The sequence below is a fragment of the Castor canadensis genome, chromosome 1 (assembly GCF_047511655.1).
Source record: "Castor canadensis chromosome 1, mCasCan1.hap1v2, whole genome shotgun sequence".
Classification (NCBI taxonomy): domain Eukaryota; kingdom Metazoa; phylum Chordata; class Mammalia; order Rodentia; family Castoridae; genus Castor; species Castor canadensis.
The window spans coordinates 190,886,329-190,902,483 of NC_133386.1; the positions used below are offsets into that span (position 1 = coordinate 190,886,329).

General features: G+C 33.0%; 1 protein-coding gene and 1 pseudogene across 1 annotated transcript; both read right to left on the reverse strand.

Annotated features, from left to right (window-relative positions):
- Positions 1-217: 217 nt before the first annotated feature.
- On the reverse strand, positions 218-1,157 carry LOC109676024 (olfactory receptor 5AR1-like). The gene is given in 2 exon segments (XM_020152560.1): positions 218-649; positions 651-1,157. Coding segments are annotated over 2 exon segments (939 nt in total).
- Positions 1,158-13,207: 12,050 nt separating this feature from the next.
- On the reverse strand, positions 13,208-14,141 carry LOC109676789 (olfactory receptor 5W2-like; annotated as a pseudogene).
- Between the last annotated feature and the right edge of the window lie 2,014 nt (positions 14,142-16,155).

The following is a 16,155-nucleotide window of genomic DNA, read 5'->3' on the forward strand; positions in this document are numbered from 1 at the left end:
TAGAACAAAATTTAGTGCTCATGAATTTTTCCAGAGCACCCTAAACATTCTTTTTTAGAGAGAAGGGAAAGCCAGTAATTGCTGAGCCTTATACTCAAGTTGTGTGCACTCAAAAAGAATGGAAAATATCATGAAGGTTGTTTGGGTGATGACCAATATCAACATACCAGCACATATTCTCAGAATATTCAAGAAGTTTTGAATGGAAAACAAAGTTTTACCAAAAGCAGAATTTGTTGCTGATTGCTTTTCTCAGAGCACCCTTCACATCCTTATTTCTTAAGCTATAGATAAGTGGGTTTAACATAGGGATCACAACTGTGTAGAAAACAGAGGACATCTTGTCTGTGTCCATTGAATAGCTAGAGCTGGGACGCAAATACATGAACAAGAGTGTACCATGAAATATGGCCACAGCTGTTAGGTGGGAACCACATGTAGAGAAGGCTTTTTGCCTGCCCTCTCCTGAGATCATCCTAAAGATGGTAACTAGGATGTAGCTGTAGGAGAAGAGGACAGTGAGAATACTGCACCCCAAAATAAAGACACCAAAAGTGAACATCACTATCTCATTGACGGATGTATCTGAGCAGGAGAGGGCTAGCAAGGGAGGGATGTCACAGAAAAAGTGATTGATAACATTCAACTTTGCAGAAGGACAATTGAAATGTGAAGGAGGTGTGGATTGCTGAATCCACCAAGCCTACAATATAGGCAGCAGCCACTATCTGTGTACAGATCCTCTGGGACATTGCAATTGTATTAAGAAGAGGATTGCAAAGGGCCACATAACGATCACAGGCCATGAGAGCGAACATGAGACACTCCACATCTGCAAAGGCTCCAAAAAAGTACATTTGAATGGCACATAAATTATATGGAATCCTCTTTTGCTCAGATAAGAAATCAGCCAACATCTTGGGAGAAACAGTGGAGGAATAGCAGACATCACAGAAGGATAAATTACTCAGGAAATAGTACATAGGTATGTGAAGTCTGGTGTCCATGTAGATCAGCAGAATCATCCCAAGATTGGCAATCAAAATTGTACCATAAACAAGTAGGAAAACCACAAAGAGCCCCTGTTGCACGTCCTGTCTTTCAGGAAGTCCTGAGAATACAAAGTCAGTAAAGTCAGTGTAATTCTCAACTGTCATCTCTCAGATCTGGAAATTCCTGAGTGGGAAAAAGGAAATGAAGTGAGGATTCATCATAACCATACTGTGTTCATACTTCAACTGGTGGTCTTTTGTTGCACAAATTTAAAACAGGATAATGCTGTAATTGCTGAATTTAAGCTGATTCTACTGAAAACACACCTAACTAAAAGCCAATAAGATGATAATGATATGCAACATGTATATGGACGTTGATACAGAGATTGTAGCACACAGTCATCTAAATTAAATCAAGCTGTTCCCATAAATGCAATGTAGTATTTTAATTAATTTTAGTGCCTCTTTCTAATAGATTAAGAAGTTAATGTGACCCAAACAGTGTATGCACATGTGAATAAATGAATAATAAAAAATTTTTAAAAATAAGTTAATATCTTCAAGCTGAACATGACTTGGTCTTTGCTCTTGTACTGTCTGGGAGGAAGATGAACTTATGGATGAAATTCCCCAATGCTACAGGGTAACGATGAAGATATAAACGAAGACTTATAGACCTTCATCTACAGTGTTTAATTTATAGCTGTGTTTTATAGAAAACAGAAAAGATCATGTCTGTATTCAAAACAATTTTGTTTCTCCTTATTTAAGTTAATAAAATAGTAGCTTTGTTATGGTTGGACTTCTCCTACAAGTCTAAAGGCAAAAAAAAAAAATGCTGGTCTGTAGCTTCAATTACTTAACATCCAGAATATTTATTTTTATTTGAGTTTGGTGAGTGATTCAAAGTTAATATGATAATATTTTTGAAACTGCCAGACTAAGGTAGGATTTCAGAGCAGAGTGATTTACTCTCAGGGAAATTTTGGGCTATTTTCAGAGGTCACTTAGAAGGAATTGTGCAGAAAATGTTTACATACCCCAACATTATTTTTTATTCAGATTATTATACTATTATCACATTATGAAAAAGTGAGTAAATCATGAAAAAATAAGATGTGTGTGTGTGTTATTGTAAGTGGTTAAATATGGCAGATGTGGTAGAATTGCCTAACTTTTTAAATTAATTACATACACTGAATTATAAATCAGAGTTCAATTTGTTTTATGGAAAATGAGATTCAAATTTATTCTCACAGCAAAGTATAAAAATAAGACAGAGGAAACTGTAAGCAATTGGAAAATTTGTGAAAGAATTAGTAAATCATAAGAGTCGAAAGAATCGTTTTGCAAAAAAAAATCAGCTCCATGGAGAGCAACACGTGTACCTTGATCCTCCTAGCCTCCTACAAGTCCTCGGACTAGAACGCTAATTCTAATAGCTTCATAGACCTTTGTGTGACTTCTTATCTCCAGAATGAGATATTTCACATATGTTTTTTTTAATAAAAATGTATTTTTAAACTTGAAAAAATGGAATTTAATATCTCCAAAAATAAAAGTGAGAGATGTTACAAATAGTTGTTCCACACAATTATGGAAAGTTATGTGACATTTTCAGTTTTGTAGAAATGTTCTTGCACCCTTCAGTAGACAAGCATAGTTAAGTCAGAACTGCAGGTAATGAATACCTAGTCTCCAGACCTCATCTAAAATTGTGGAGCAGTGAAGGAGATATTCTCACGGATGGCATTCTTATATTTTCCTCTTAACTGACTAGATCCTATCCAGCTTCAATATTAGACTTGCATCCCATTGTCACTAGACTATGGACAACTATGTTAAAGATCCAATAGAGTAAGGTTTGTGGCTCCTGGAGGCAGAGGTAGAAGAGCCTGCATAAGCTGTAAGACTGAGCAATTAGACAACAATTTGCAGAGCTCATGACATGGACCTTCAAAAGTTAATCTTGTTGTCAGGATTCTGAAGAAAAATTTACACTGCATTTCATAGATGCTAGTAGAACAGATAGAAGAAAGAGTAGAAAAGGATTATGATATGCTTCATGTGATTTCCTGCTCTAATCAACCAGTATCCAATGGTCTTGTCACAGCAAATCAGATGTAGATAACACATGATACAAAGCTCTCACGTACTCCTTTCCATACCCCAGAGACATTGCTTCTGAACTGAACTCATTCCAACTCTCCCAACATTTTTATAGAGTTTCAATGTTTTCTTGGTCCCTATATTTATACCAGTAAATTCTCTAACTTTTGGTTAAAAATAATTTGTAGTCCTAGGGAAGACAACTGAATTATAGGGCCCACTGATGTATTCTATTCAAAATAGACCTGTTGTTTCACGAATGGCCCCTATGAAGTGGAGATATAAGAAGAGTGGAATTGAATGTCACTGAACAAAAAAGGATAAAATGTGAAAAAAATTAGAGATCAGTGTGTAGGTAGTCACTTTTGACATAAATTCATTTAAAAATCTCTCCCAATAGATAGATCTTAAAAGTAACGATTTGGGTGTCAATATGAAAACATTTTAAAACCATTGAAACTGAAATTAAGTGATAGAAGTGGTAAACGATTTCTAACCATATAGATAAGCTATGTTAGGGTTTATCTGTTCCATATTTTCTAGTTATAAATATTAAAATACCCAAAAGTACAATAACTAAAGCAAATATTTGGATTAAATTTCATAGTCTCATTTGGATTCATACGTACTTTTAGTTTTAAAATAATAAAGTATTACATAATATAAATGAAAAGAACAGTAAACAATTTCATTACCTGACCCAGAATTACTCACTTTTTTACAGGATTTAGCAACATTTGCAGTGTTCAGCATTCTCTCATTACTGACCTGGATTATAACCATCTCTTTACCTGGTCCCTGTGTGTGGAAATTTTGGTCTCTCAGGACTAAGTGATGGCTCTGAAAACAATATGATTTAACATCCAGTATTTCACACAAGTAGAGTAGGGAGTTTGAAATGCAGAATATTTCTCTCCCTTCCTGTCTGATAAATGCCCCAATTTGTATCACATTAGCATGAATGTAATGATATCAGTCTACCAGCAGCCACTTCACCAAAGACTGAATAACATTTTTAAATGTCATAAAGCAAAAAAAAAAACCATACCCACACACTTAGACACAGACACACAAATATCATGCCAGAAACAGTCACAACATAAGTATTAAAGGTATTTTGCTTATTAAAGGTAACAAATAGCATAATGCAAAGAATTGGTTGCCTATAATATTGGATTTTTAATTTTTAAATTTAAAATGTGTTCAGAAAAAATATACTTGTGCTATTTTGTGTATTATGATTAGAAGCAAAGCACTCTCCTCTATTAATACCTTATTTTATCTATTTTACAGTGGCCATTTGGCTTGTATTATTTTTTGTAAAGTGTATGTGTATGAAATAATACATCCATAATTTATGATAGCCAAGAATTTCTTTGAAGTAAATTGATATAGTGAATGAATTTCTAGCATGTCATAGACAGTGGTTATGTTGAATCCATAGAAACCACTCATAAAAGATCTCTGAATGAAGAACAATAAAACAGATTTTATCTTTAAAAAACTTTTTTAATTTATGTAAACTGTCCCTTGGGCATTATTAATATTGGTGTTAATAAAAATTGAATTCAGGTTACATTTCATTGTACATGAATAAGCACAATGAAAATTCAATTGTTGCCCCCTGAAATTGCACAAAATGCCAGCCCTGGGTTGGCAGTCTTCTGAGTGTTACTTTATAGTGTGTGAATCATTGCACTCCACACACAAGCACAACTTTCTATGTGATATTTAAATGAATACTCTTCATTGATCTATCAAGAAAATGTACAATGATCATATATAATTAGCTGAACATCATGAGTCTTAGCATGGTTAATCTAAGACCACAAATTCTGTATCTGAAAAGGAATGTAACAATTTCTGAGATCTACTATTCCAAGTACTTTCATTTTACTTTTGAAAATTCAGAGTACAAGGTTATGGCTTTTAAGCAGGTATTTTGTTTGCCTGTCATATTTATTTTTATGGACATTTCCCCTGGCTTTTTTCAAAGGTTGAATACTCATGAGATGAAATTACATAACACTAATATTTTTAAGTTTGAGAAAAGTGATTTTTAGTCAAGTATTAATTTTAAATATTTCATTCTCATTTGTGTATGAGGTTTCCAACACAAAAATATCAAATGTACACCTGCAGGAAATAGTGAGGCAAAGTTCAATCCTAATTTATTGCAAATCATTTTCCTCTAAACTAACTTAATATTGAATAAAGTAGTTTATTGTCTTCCCAAAAGGATTCGTATTTCTCTTAGTCTTATTTGGAGACAATAGAGCCATATGTAGGTACTTTCTTCTCACTTCTTTCCAAGTTCAATTTTTTTTTTTCTTAAATTGCTTTCCTGCGTCCAGGGATGTCTCATTTTTTCAGGTTACTGTGTATTTTGACAGGATTGGAATTTCAATTCACTTCCTGTCAATGCAAGAGTTTAGGTAAAAATATGTTGATGGGAGTTGGTTAATGTAATTTATATCACAAATGAATCTATTTTAATAGAAAAAAGGCTTTTTCTAGTAGTGGACAGGAAAGACTCAAGGTAGAGTGAAGGACATCACAGACAAACAAATGAAGAAAACAAAATACAAAAACATCTTCAATATTAGTCATCCCTGGTGTCACAGCATCCCTGGTGTCACTAGTGCCCAAAACATAATCATCAAAAGCAATTATCTATTCATAATGTCAGTCCTTCAGAAGATAGCTCTATGGACGTGTCATTGGCCTTTGTCAAATAATTTCAAAGAATGGTACCAAGGAAAACCAGGCTCACTAATCTCTGTTGTCTGAGCACAGCAGTGTAATTTCAGTAATATAAATATTTACATAGTAAACTATTCTACTAGACTATTATTCTGTATTAAATTTGCAAGCATAGCTTGAAAATATGTTCTGTAGGAGAAACAGGAAAAATTTAAAGAATAAATAACAAAATCCTGTAGTTGTCTGAGCTCTAGAAATAAATAGTATTTGCTTTTTGAAAATTTATTGAAGTATCCATAATTAAAATGATGTAAACACTAAGTAGATTACAGAAATGAAAATGTTCTTGCATCCAGAAAATTGGTCTAAAACCTCAATATAACCAGCAATTCAGAGATTACAATTATGAAACCCTGTTTTGCACAGTTAACATGCACTAGTTGAAATGAAGAGAAAGAAACTATTCAACACGGTGTAGGAAAAGAATTCCTGACGTGGTGCTGAGTTTAATAAAACCAACAATAGTGAGTATCACTGAATCCTATACCAGTATTGTTGCAGGAGGTTGCTAGCTGAGATATGAGACACTGAGGCAACTTAGCAGGAAGCAACTCATGTCCAAAGGCTGAGCCCTAAGAACAAAGAGGGTGTCACCTTATGTACCCTTGCAAGCAGGTTACCGAAGCAATTTAAAAAAATAAAAACACAAGGTTTAACCATATATGGTTACATGTAATTCTATAGGTCACTTCACCCTAGTTATTTAGTGGCCCCTAGCCCTAATGCTATGTGACCCTCTTCACCTTTGAATTCTTTAGGCTTTATCTCTCTGCTATGCCATCCCTTCCTCCCTGCTACCTTATCATAACACAGGCCTAGTTTATTTTCTTCTGATCCTCCTCCACAGAAACATAAACAACATATAAATATTGTGTGTATCAAAGCATCAGCCATTCCCACCAGCTAAACTCCAGCCATGTGCAAGGAGCTCGCCCTGCTGCTAGTGTAGTCTCTATAGGGCAAGAGTTGCCAATGGCCTTGTACTGGTCAGAATCCATCACTGCTAACAGCATGAACTCAACATCTGTAAGATAGAGATGAGGAAGAACTGCAGCACATAGCCAGCAGAGGGAATTACTTCGCTTTTTGGAAAGAAGGTCCACTAATTTCTTGGTATCAATTGCCGTGGAAGAGCAAATTTCAGACAAAAAGCTGTTACTGAGCAAAAAGAACATTGTAATGTGAAGCTGAGAACCCATTTGATTAGAATGAGCATTCTGGGATTTTCCAAGACAATAATGAGATAAGTAACTAGAAATGCAGTGAATAAGACCCATTTATATCATAGAGTTACTGGTAATTCCCCAAAAGAAGACTTCAATTAATGATGAGAAATTTGTCTTGTGCATCTGTGTTTGTTCTTTTTATAAAGTGTTACAGAAGTTATATAAAAGGATATATTTGGATTTTTCATTACACAAGACATCCTAAAATGTTATTCAGAGGAACATAATTTCTTTCTGTGAATTATTTTCTCACCCTGAGAAAAAAATTCTTGTTAGAGAAATATTATCACTAAAAGAAAAAAAAAAGCCTGAAAATTTCCAGTGTAAGAAGTTGATAAGTAAAAACAAAAAAAAGAGAAGTTGATAAGTTTGGATTCTAATCCTAGATGTAATTCCTGAAGTCTGTGACTTGTCTTGGTCTCTATCACCCATTCTCATGCAGTACATTTGAATAATCTACAAATGAAATCAATCTACAAATGAATAAATGCTACAAAGGAAATATCAATGCAAGTCAGACAAGCCAGAAGAATCAAGACTTAACATCTCATATGTTGTTTTACAGAAAGTACTATATTTATTATATTATTCAGGTAACCCAAGTAATTTTATCCCTGAAAATAACATTGTACATCAGTTAATAAATGAAAATTGTTACAATACTGTTTTTGATATTAGGATTAACTGAAAAAATGAAATGTTACATTGAATGATTGTAGCACCATCACCACTAGTTTGCCACAAGTTTTAAAATCCTTTTGTGTAAATAACGTGAATCCCTGTAATAGCCAAAGAGCAGTGATAAACAAACATGTAGGAACAAGACTATAACAAATATATTTGCTTTCATTGGCTCTTAAAATGAGCTTTTAATTAAACTGAAAATGGTGAGGCAAACTATAAATGGTTCTGAGGTATATAGGCTTCTGGTGGTTTTGTCCATGTTTTCATTTACTTATGTATGTTGGGGTGTTAGTATGTCTGCCATTTATTTCTTGACATATGGAAATTGAAAATGTATTATTGTTATTTCCTCTGTATGAAATATTATGTCATATGGTCAATTTGTACTTTAATTCAATATTAGTGTTTGCAACATGTTATATCTATTATTATTATTTGAATAAAACCAGAACAAATGTTAAATTTAAATATGACATATCACTTTCAGAGTTCTTTGTTTTTGTGGTAATGGGGTATGAACTCAGTGTCTCATATTTTCTAGGCTCTGTACCACTTGAATCACTACCCCAGCCTTTTTTTTTTTTTTTTTTTTTGCTTTAGTTACTTTTTTAGATAAAGTCTCATGCTTTTTGCCTAAAGCAGGCTTTGACAGTGATCCTCCTACTTACAAACCACCATGCCCAGCTTGAGGAATGATATATAAAATGAATGTTTTACTTATGGGTTTTGATTAAAATATTCATGAACAAATCTTTATAATCCTTATAAAAGTGAAGTTACTCAAATTCACCCAGGTCCAAGAAGAAAATATCGTTATGTGTTATATTGCAGTTTATTTAACTTAGTGAATATGTATAAAATCATTCATCTATGAGTTCCATAGTACTTTACTCCACTTTTCCAAATTAAGTAAAGTTTCATTTGTACTACATTCTTTAAATATAAGAAACCTACTACTACTCAAGTTTCCTGAAATGGGAATGTAGATCACATTTTATTTTCACATATTGACTGTTGAGGTTTGAATCTCTTAAGCCAATCTCTCACTCTTGGAGTTATTCAAACATTATTAATTATATTCCTGACTCAGCATTCCCCCTGAGAATACTGCAATAACTTAATCAAAGCTTGAACTTTCAATTCTTTACTCTTGTTATAAACTGATCAGTGTCAGAAACTGACCAGAATTTATTTAGCAGTATGTTGGCTGGAAATCATGTATCATACCCTCTTCTATGAAAATCAGACATCTAAGGAAATTGAAATAGGTCGTCTACTTCAAGGTGGTCAAGTCTTCATTGGTCATCAAGGGTTTCATCCCTCTCTGAAAAAAAATCTCCTTCATTTCTAATTTAGACATTATGGTAATTAAACAAACTGCTTTTTTTATTAATCATTGTATAATTCTTTTCCCTCAACTTTATACCTAATACCCTCAGTTCAATCGTTTTATGGCTGTAAGATCTCTACAATACTTACTGCACAGTCTGGGATTTTTACTATCTGAACATATATGTGTAGTTCTGCTTTCCAACATTCTGTAGCATAGAGACCTGCATGAGTAAGGATCAACAGAGGTGTGTTGTTAAATGCATTTAGGCTTTCAGACTGGTAAATGTTTAAGAAAAATAGAAATCAGCAATATTGAAATCTGTTGCTACTTTTATAGTTCATATATATGCATATATATATAAAATTTATAACCATGTATACTTTAGGTGTGTTTGGATAAGTTCTATTCATTTTCAAAATAGCTTTTTTTGTAGTGTTATATAGTAGTTCTTGATAATTCAGAGGTGTCAGATTTGAATTTTGCGTCTAGCCCTATCTCCTACAGCTACAAATGACCTTTATACTTTCTAGTCTGATTGGACTAGAATAGTCATTGAAGTTGTTCATGGCAAAGAGATATGTATTCACATTCTTCTGCACATAAGGATGGATCTACCTTCCTTCCATAAAGAGGCTTTTTCAGTGCCTCTTTATTCAACACTGCACTTGTGAGAGTGAGGAGTATGAATGTAAATATAAACTATTGTTGCTTTATTACCAAATTTTATGTTTTATAAATTAATTTAACTGATCTCCATAGATACTATCATTATCACATATTTCAAATATTAACTTTTGATTCCATCTCTATCAACCTGATTAATCCAATAGAAAAGTGAGATCCAGAAGTAACCAGTAAAGTTGTATAATCTCATAAGTATAGGGAAATATACTTAAGAAATATTAAATATAGTCTGTTTTTGTATCATAGCTGGACACTTTGATTTCCTTTAACTTAAGTGTAAAAAGATCTATTGTATCATATAATTCCAGGAAGTACATAGAAAATGAATAAAATAGTCCTCTAGAGGTTTGTGAAGCATACAAGCCTTGGAAGGAACTTTTTGTATTGATCGTGTCCTGAGGTATATTTTATACTATATATATCATTGAAGAGCACCTAGTTCTTCAACTGTGTGTTAATACAGTTAATTTACTCTTTTAACCTCAAAACATGTAAATAAAAAATTTACTTGTGCAAAAAATAACAACCAAGATCAAAAACTGAAATATATACACAAAAAATACAGGTAATTTATGTGTCTTACCTAACCTTGTCTGGAGGAAGAAAGGGGTATTGGTCTTTTCTCAAAATCCTTTTAAGGCTTAACTATATCTTAAGCTAAAATTGGGAATACAATCTTTATTAAGGGAATTGTTTCCTTAGTGATCTATTACAACTCCTTATCATGTTTTATGGTCTGCATTTAGGTGACTTTGTTGATATCAAGATAGTAAATTTACTATTATATAACTCATTGCTGAAGGAAGCCCAAACTAAGTGATTATGATAATTTACTACCAATTAAAATGAAGACACCAATGTGTTTGTGTTACCTAAGAGCTTTGCTACTTTTATCTACATTTCTAATACATACTAGAGGGACTGGGAATTATCTTTGGTCTAAACAAATTTACTCATTAGGCAATTACCTCTTTCCAGGGAATAATCCTTTACAGGTTACACTCTGTTTAGGCAGAAATTAAATTTATCTTCTTAAACATGCCTGTGTTTTCAAACCATTATGTCTGACTTAATAATATTTTCCATTGGTTATTGCTTGACATTAAGGAATGATGTGATTTCGAGAGACTAAAGAGGACATGACATGGTAAGAATTGAAATATACATTATAGGATACAGCAAAGTCTTTGAGGCTGTGTTCCAGATTTATGTAGAAGAGTAACACAGAAGATTATAGGCCATCTGCCATTTCATTTTAATCATAATTTCATAAAAGTGATTCCAAACAGACAAGCGTTGGCCTTGTAAACTCAGCATAATAAAGCTCACAATCAAATCACTTTATTGTATTTTAGTACATCATTGCATAGGATTTTAATTTTTAGTCTTTTTTATTTTACCTAACTGTGGACATGAAGCAGTGAAAAGGCTAATTTTTCTTCTCTTTAGCTTATACATACATGTGATAAAAGGAACAAATAGATAGCTCAAATCACCATTTAAATGTTGCAAAACAAGTGAAAATATGAGGAGATAGGTTTGTTGAAGAAAAATTAGTGTCCTCCAAATTAATGAAAATCCATTGCTATAACACTTTGCGTTTTTAATACCATTCAAATATTTTCTGCTGTGTTGCTGCTTTTCCTACTGTGTTTGAGTTACTATAAAAGTATCATAGACTTGGTGGGTTATAAATAACATCAAAAACCCATCTCACAATTCTTGAAAATTCCAAATAATGGCTTGGGTAGATTTGATGTATAGTAAAAAGCCACTTTTTGGTTCATAGGCAATACAATATTCACTGTCTTATTGTCCCTCTTGGCAGAAGGGACCAAGGAACTCTCAAGTGAATATTAAAAATGCACTGATGCAATTTCTGAGCACTATGTCTTTTGAAATTTATTATGTCCCAAGTGCTTCATGTCTTACTACCAATATTTTGGTGGTTCAGATTTTAACATGAGGAAACAAACCATAGCTATTATCATAGGTCACAACTGGAAAAGATTAGGGATTAACAGAGGAAATATGGTTCAGGTGGAATTGCAGGTAGCTTTTTACACAAGTCAAGAATCATTCATAGGTATTTTTTCACCATGATATCTTCTAACTTGTTCTAGTGTGCCACAACCTGCCACTGTGAAAGCAGAGGAACTCCTTAGGATTTACTTCTATTCTGAAATGTTTCAGAAAGGGTTTTTCCATGCTAGCAGTTGTGAAACTTGAGAGGCCCGGTGAAACCTCACTTTTCATTAATAGAAAAATTGGTAGCACTGCTGTATCTTGAATGGGCTTTCAAACTTAGACCCAGAGTCATACATTTTCAAGATTGTCATTCAGTGGTTTAACCATCACAAATATGTATCAGAAAAGGATAAAAAAGAAATATATCAGGAATATACTCACATGGATGCTGTTTACATTTAGAACTTAATATCTATTTCTTTATAGATTTACTATATTTAAGTCCATAACCATTTTATGTATTTTCTCAAAAGCTGTATTTTGTGTGTGCATGTTATTTTAATCTCAGTTATATTGGTTTTACCAAATTCTGATGAGCACTCCAAAATGGCATTTTATTTGGAACTTTATTATTTGTTTGTTTTCCCATTTGTTTCCATGCTTCATGCAAGTGCTTTAGACAACAGGTATTGAATGTTCAAACTTTAACTAAAAATATACTAATGTTTTAAGGAAGAAAGTATTTGTAGCCAAGAGGGGGATTTATCTATATGGATAGTAACAGGGCCATTCAATTTACTCTTTGTATCTTAACATGGTAGACGTATTTTGCTTCTATATATGAGACTGTCCACTGAAGGCTTCTCTAAATAATGAAGCCTTGCATAGAAAGTGTCCTCTTTTTGATTAGCATCATTTTTGATCACAGAATCAATATTTCCATCCAGAGAAGTCTTTGCCCTGGATTTAAACATTTTGCTCTGGAGTTTAGACAATCATTTTTATTTATTCATTTATTTTTGTCTCGGGATTGTTGGAGCTCCTTAGAGTGCAAAGTTAAGGTCCATATTTCACTACAATACAAAATTCACCAGTGAATAAACTACTGGAAATCCTGTGAAAAACAAAGCACGTAAATGTGTTAAAAGGCAACTAGCAAACAATCTTTAATCATACAGAAAATTCAATTAAATGAAAAAATAAACTTTAGCACAAATTAAACTGTCAGAATAATTTCCATAGAAAATGAGAACCACATATTAAATAAACATAATTATTAATGACAGATTTGGATATTCATGAATTTTTTTTACAGTTGCATGAGAGTACAAATATTTCCTTTAGTAAACTCTGTGATATAATTTTTTCTTGTGTGTCATGCAATATGATATAACAGAAACAACACCCACTGTGAATATGTGTGTATGATTACATCAGAAAATTAGTTAAAACCACCTTTTATTTTTTAGTTTTTGCAAGGCATCTTTCACATCCTTGTTCCGTAGGCTATAAATTAGGGGGTTCAACATGGGAATCACAATGGTATAAAACAGTGAGTTCATTTTGTCTTGATCTAGAGAGTGGGAAGAACTTGGCTGGAAATACATGAAGAGCATATTTCCCTGGAAAATTGCAACTGCAGTTAAGTGGGAGGCACAGGTGGAGAAAGCTTTGAATCTGCTCTCAGCAGAGCAGATCTTTAAAACTAATAAAATGATATAACAATAGGAGACAAGAACTCCTGAAATGGTACTTAGCTCAATAAAACCAAAAATTGTGAAGATTGCTAATTCATTGGCCTGTGTATCAGAGCAAGAGAGTAATAGCAGAGGAGGGACATCACAGAAGAAATGGTTAATCTCATTAGACCCACAGAAACACAAGCGGAATGTCAATGTCGTATGTATCAAAGCATCTGCCTTTGCCACCAGGTAAACCCCAGCCATGAGCAAGGCACACACCCTGCTGGATATGTTCACTGCATAGAGCAAGGGGTTGCTGATGGCCTTGTACTAGTCAAAAGCCATCACTCAGCATGCACTCAGCATCTGCAAATATACAGAAGGTCAAGAACTGCAGAGCACAGGCAACAATAGGAATCGATTTGTTGTTAGCAAGTAGGTCCACCATCATCTTGGGTCCAACTGCACTGGAATACCAGAGGTCACAGAAAGAGAGGTTGCTGAGGAAAAAGTACATTGGTGTGTGAAGCTGGGAATCTACTCTAATTAAAATGATCATTCCAACATTCCCGAGAAGATTAATGAGATAAACAAGTAGAAATACAACAAATAGCGCCAATTTCATCTCAGGGTTATTAGTAATTCCCAAGAAAATAAGCTCATTCAAGGACGAGCAATTTCCCTTGTCCATTCTCCTTTGTTCTTGCGTAAACTTAAAAAACAGTCAATAAAATAAAAGATACAAGATTAGTTATTCTGTGAGTCAATATCATATCTATAAGACATAACATTATTAAACCTCTAATTTTCTTTTTCATTCTCTGAAAAATACCCAGTCTCATTTTACTCTTTAAATAGGATGTATTTGACAAAAATAATAATAATAATAATAAAAATTTTCCATTGCAGTTAAGAAACTCTTAGCAAAATCTAGTAGTCATTCATGTGGGAAGAAGTGTCTTCTTAAAAGAATTTTAAAAGTTTTCTGGGCCTCATGCTCCTTATTTTTGGAAAAATATTTTTAATGTGCTGAAATCTCAGTACAAATTAAAACAATATGAAATAAATGCCAGATTTAGAGATACTAGGATTAAAAATATCGAGGTATGAAATTTGCTCTTCTTTAAAATATTCTTGCACGTGTTATTTTGATGTTTCTCAAAAATCATGATTAGTTAAATAAACACTGTGTTAGTTCTAAAAGCAGTGGACATATCCTTCAATAATATTTGCTGTTTACTTGTGATAAGACAAAAAGAAAATACCATTAACTTTTTCTACAAGAAATGTATTATGATTTGTCACAATGCTCATTGCCTATTTGTTGGGTTATCCCGAAATCAAAATGGGAGACTCCAGATAATTCAAAGAGAAAATAGAATGAAGAAAAAAAACACCATAGCATAGCATATAAATATACATACCAGACTTTAAGTGGAATTTTATATTTAGAAGATAAAAACAATGTAAGAGATAAGGAGTTTTGAAGTACATAGTTTTCTTATAAATGTATATATATATATATATATACACACAAATATACAATGTGTGTATGTATGTACATGTGTGTATAGTTATATCTGTTTTCATGAATTTCCATGTGTATGATTTTGTTGATATGTGAGAATTAGAATGCAGGACATGGATATTTGTGGCATTTTGGCCTAGGTCACCATGGAATGTGGTTCTCATGGAATTGAAATTTCACAAATTGTATTTTTAATGTATATCTGTCAACACCTCAAAAAAACAAAATTGATTCCCTGAATTCATGTACTTGCCTACACAATGACATAATGAGTTAAGGCTTTTGTATGAATCTAGATTAGAAGAACATCATCAAGACATTATTCTGTGCATACTAACAAGTTCAAAGGGTAAAAATAAAGCATTATTCTGTAGGTATTAACACGTTCAGGCAATGTTCTAGTTCTCAGCTCAAAATCTCATTTTTCATCATTAGATTTCAAATGTGCAGAACTAAGTTAACTTCAAAAGTCATTCATTTTCATATATCTCATTTGTTTTTCAAAATAGTACGCAATTTAACCTAGTATGTTTAAATTCGGAAACTCAAGAACTTACCTAAGATGAGAGGTTCTTTGTTAGGTGAACACGGGGCAGATGGTGTTTTATTATACTGGGAAACAGACTGGAGTTAAATCTCCAACTCTACATCCCTCAGGCTTTGATGTTAGGCGAGCATGTAATTAGCAAAACTCATTTTTCTGTATTTCCCCTGGGAATACATGAACATCTGTAGCAAAGTTTGAGTTTTAATTCTTACTGATTTGTTGCCAAATTAATCAATGCCAGGGGGAAACTGCAATGTAAATTTATGTCATCAGAAAACAGCATATATACTTACTTTATAGTATAAAGTGTAATCTTCCTTATTAACAGCTTTGTTAGCATATAGTAGTTGCAACAGGGGGACTCATGTCACATTTCCATATGTGTTCACAATGCGCCTTGGTTAGATTCACTCTTCCCATCATTCTCCTTTCCCCTACTTAAAATAATTTCAACAGGTTTCCTCATTTTATTTTCATACACATGTATAAAGTGTATAAATATAAATATACATTTTTATTTATGTATACATTACACATTTATCTTCTGGGTCCGTCTTCCACATATGAGAGAAAAATATTCAACCTTTGTCTTTTTGAAACTGCCTGACTTTGCCTAAGTTGATAATCTCCAGTTCT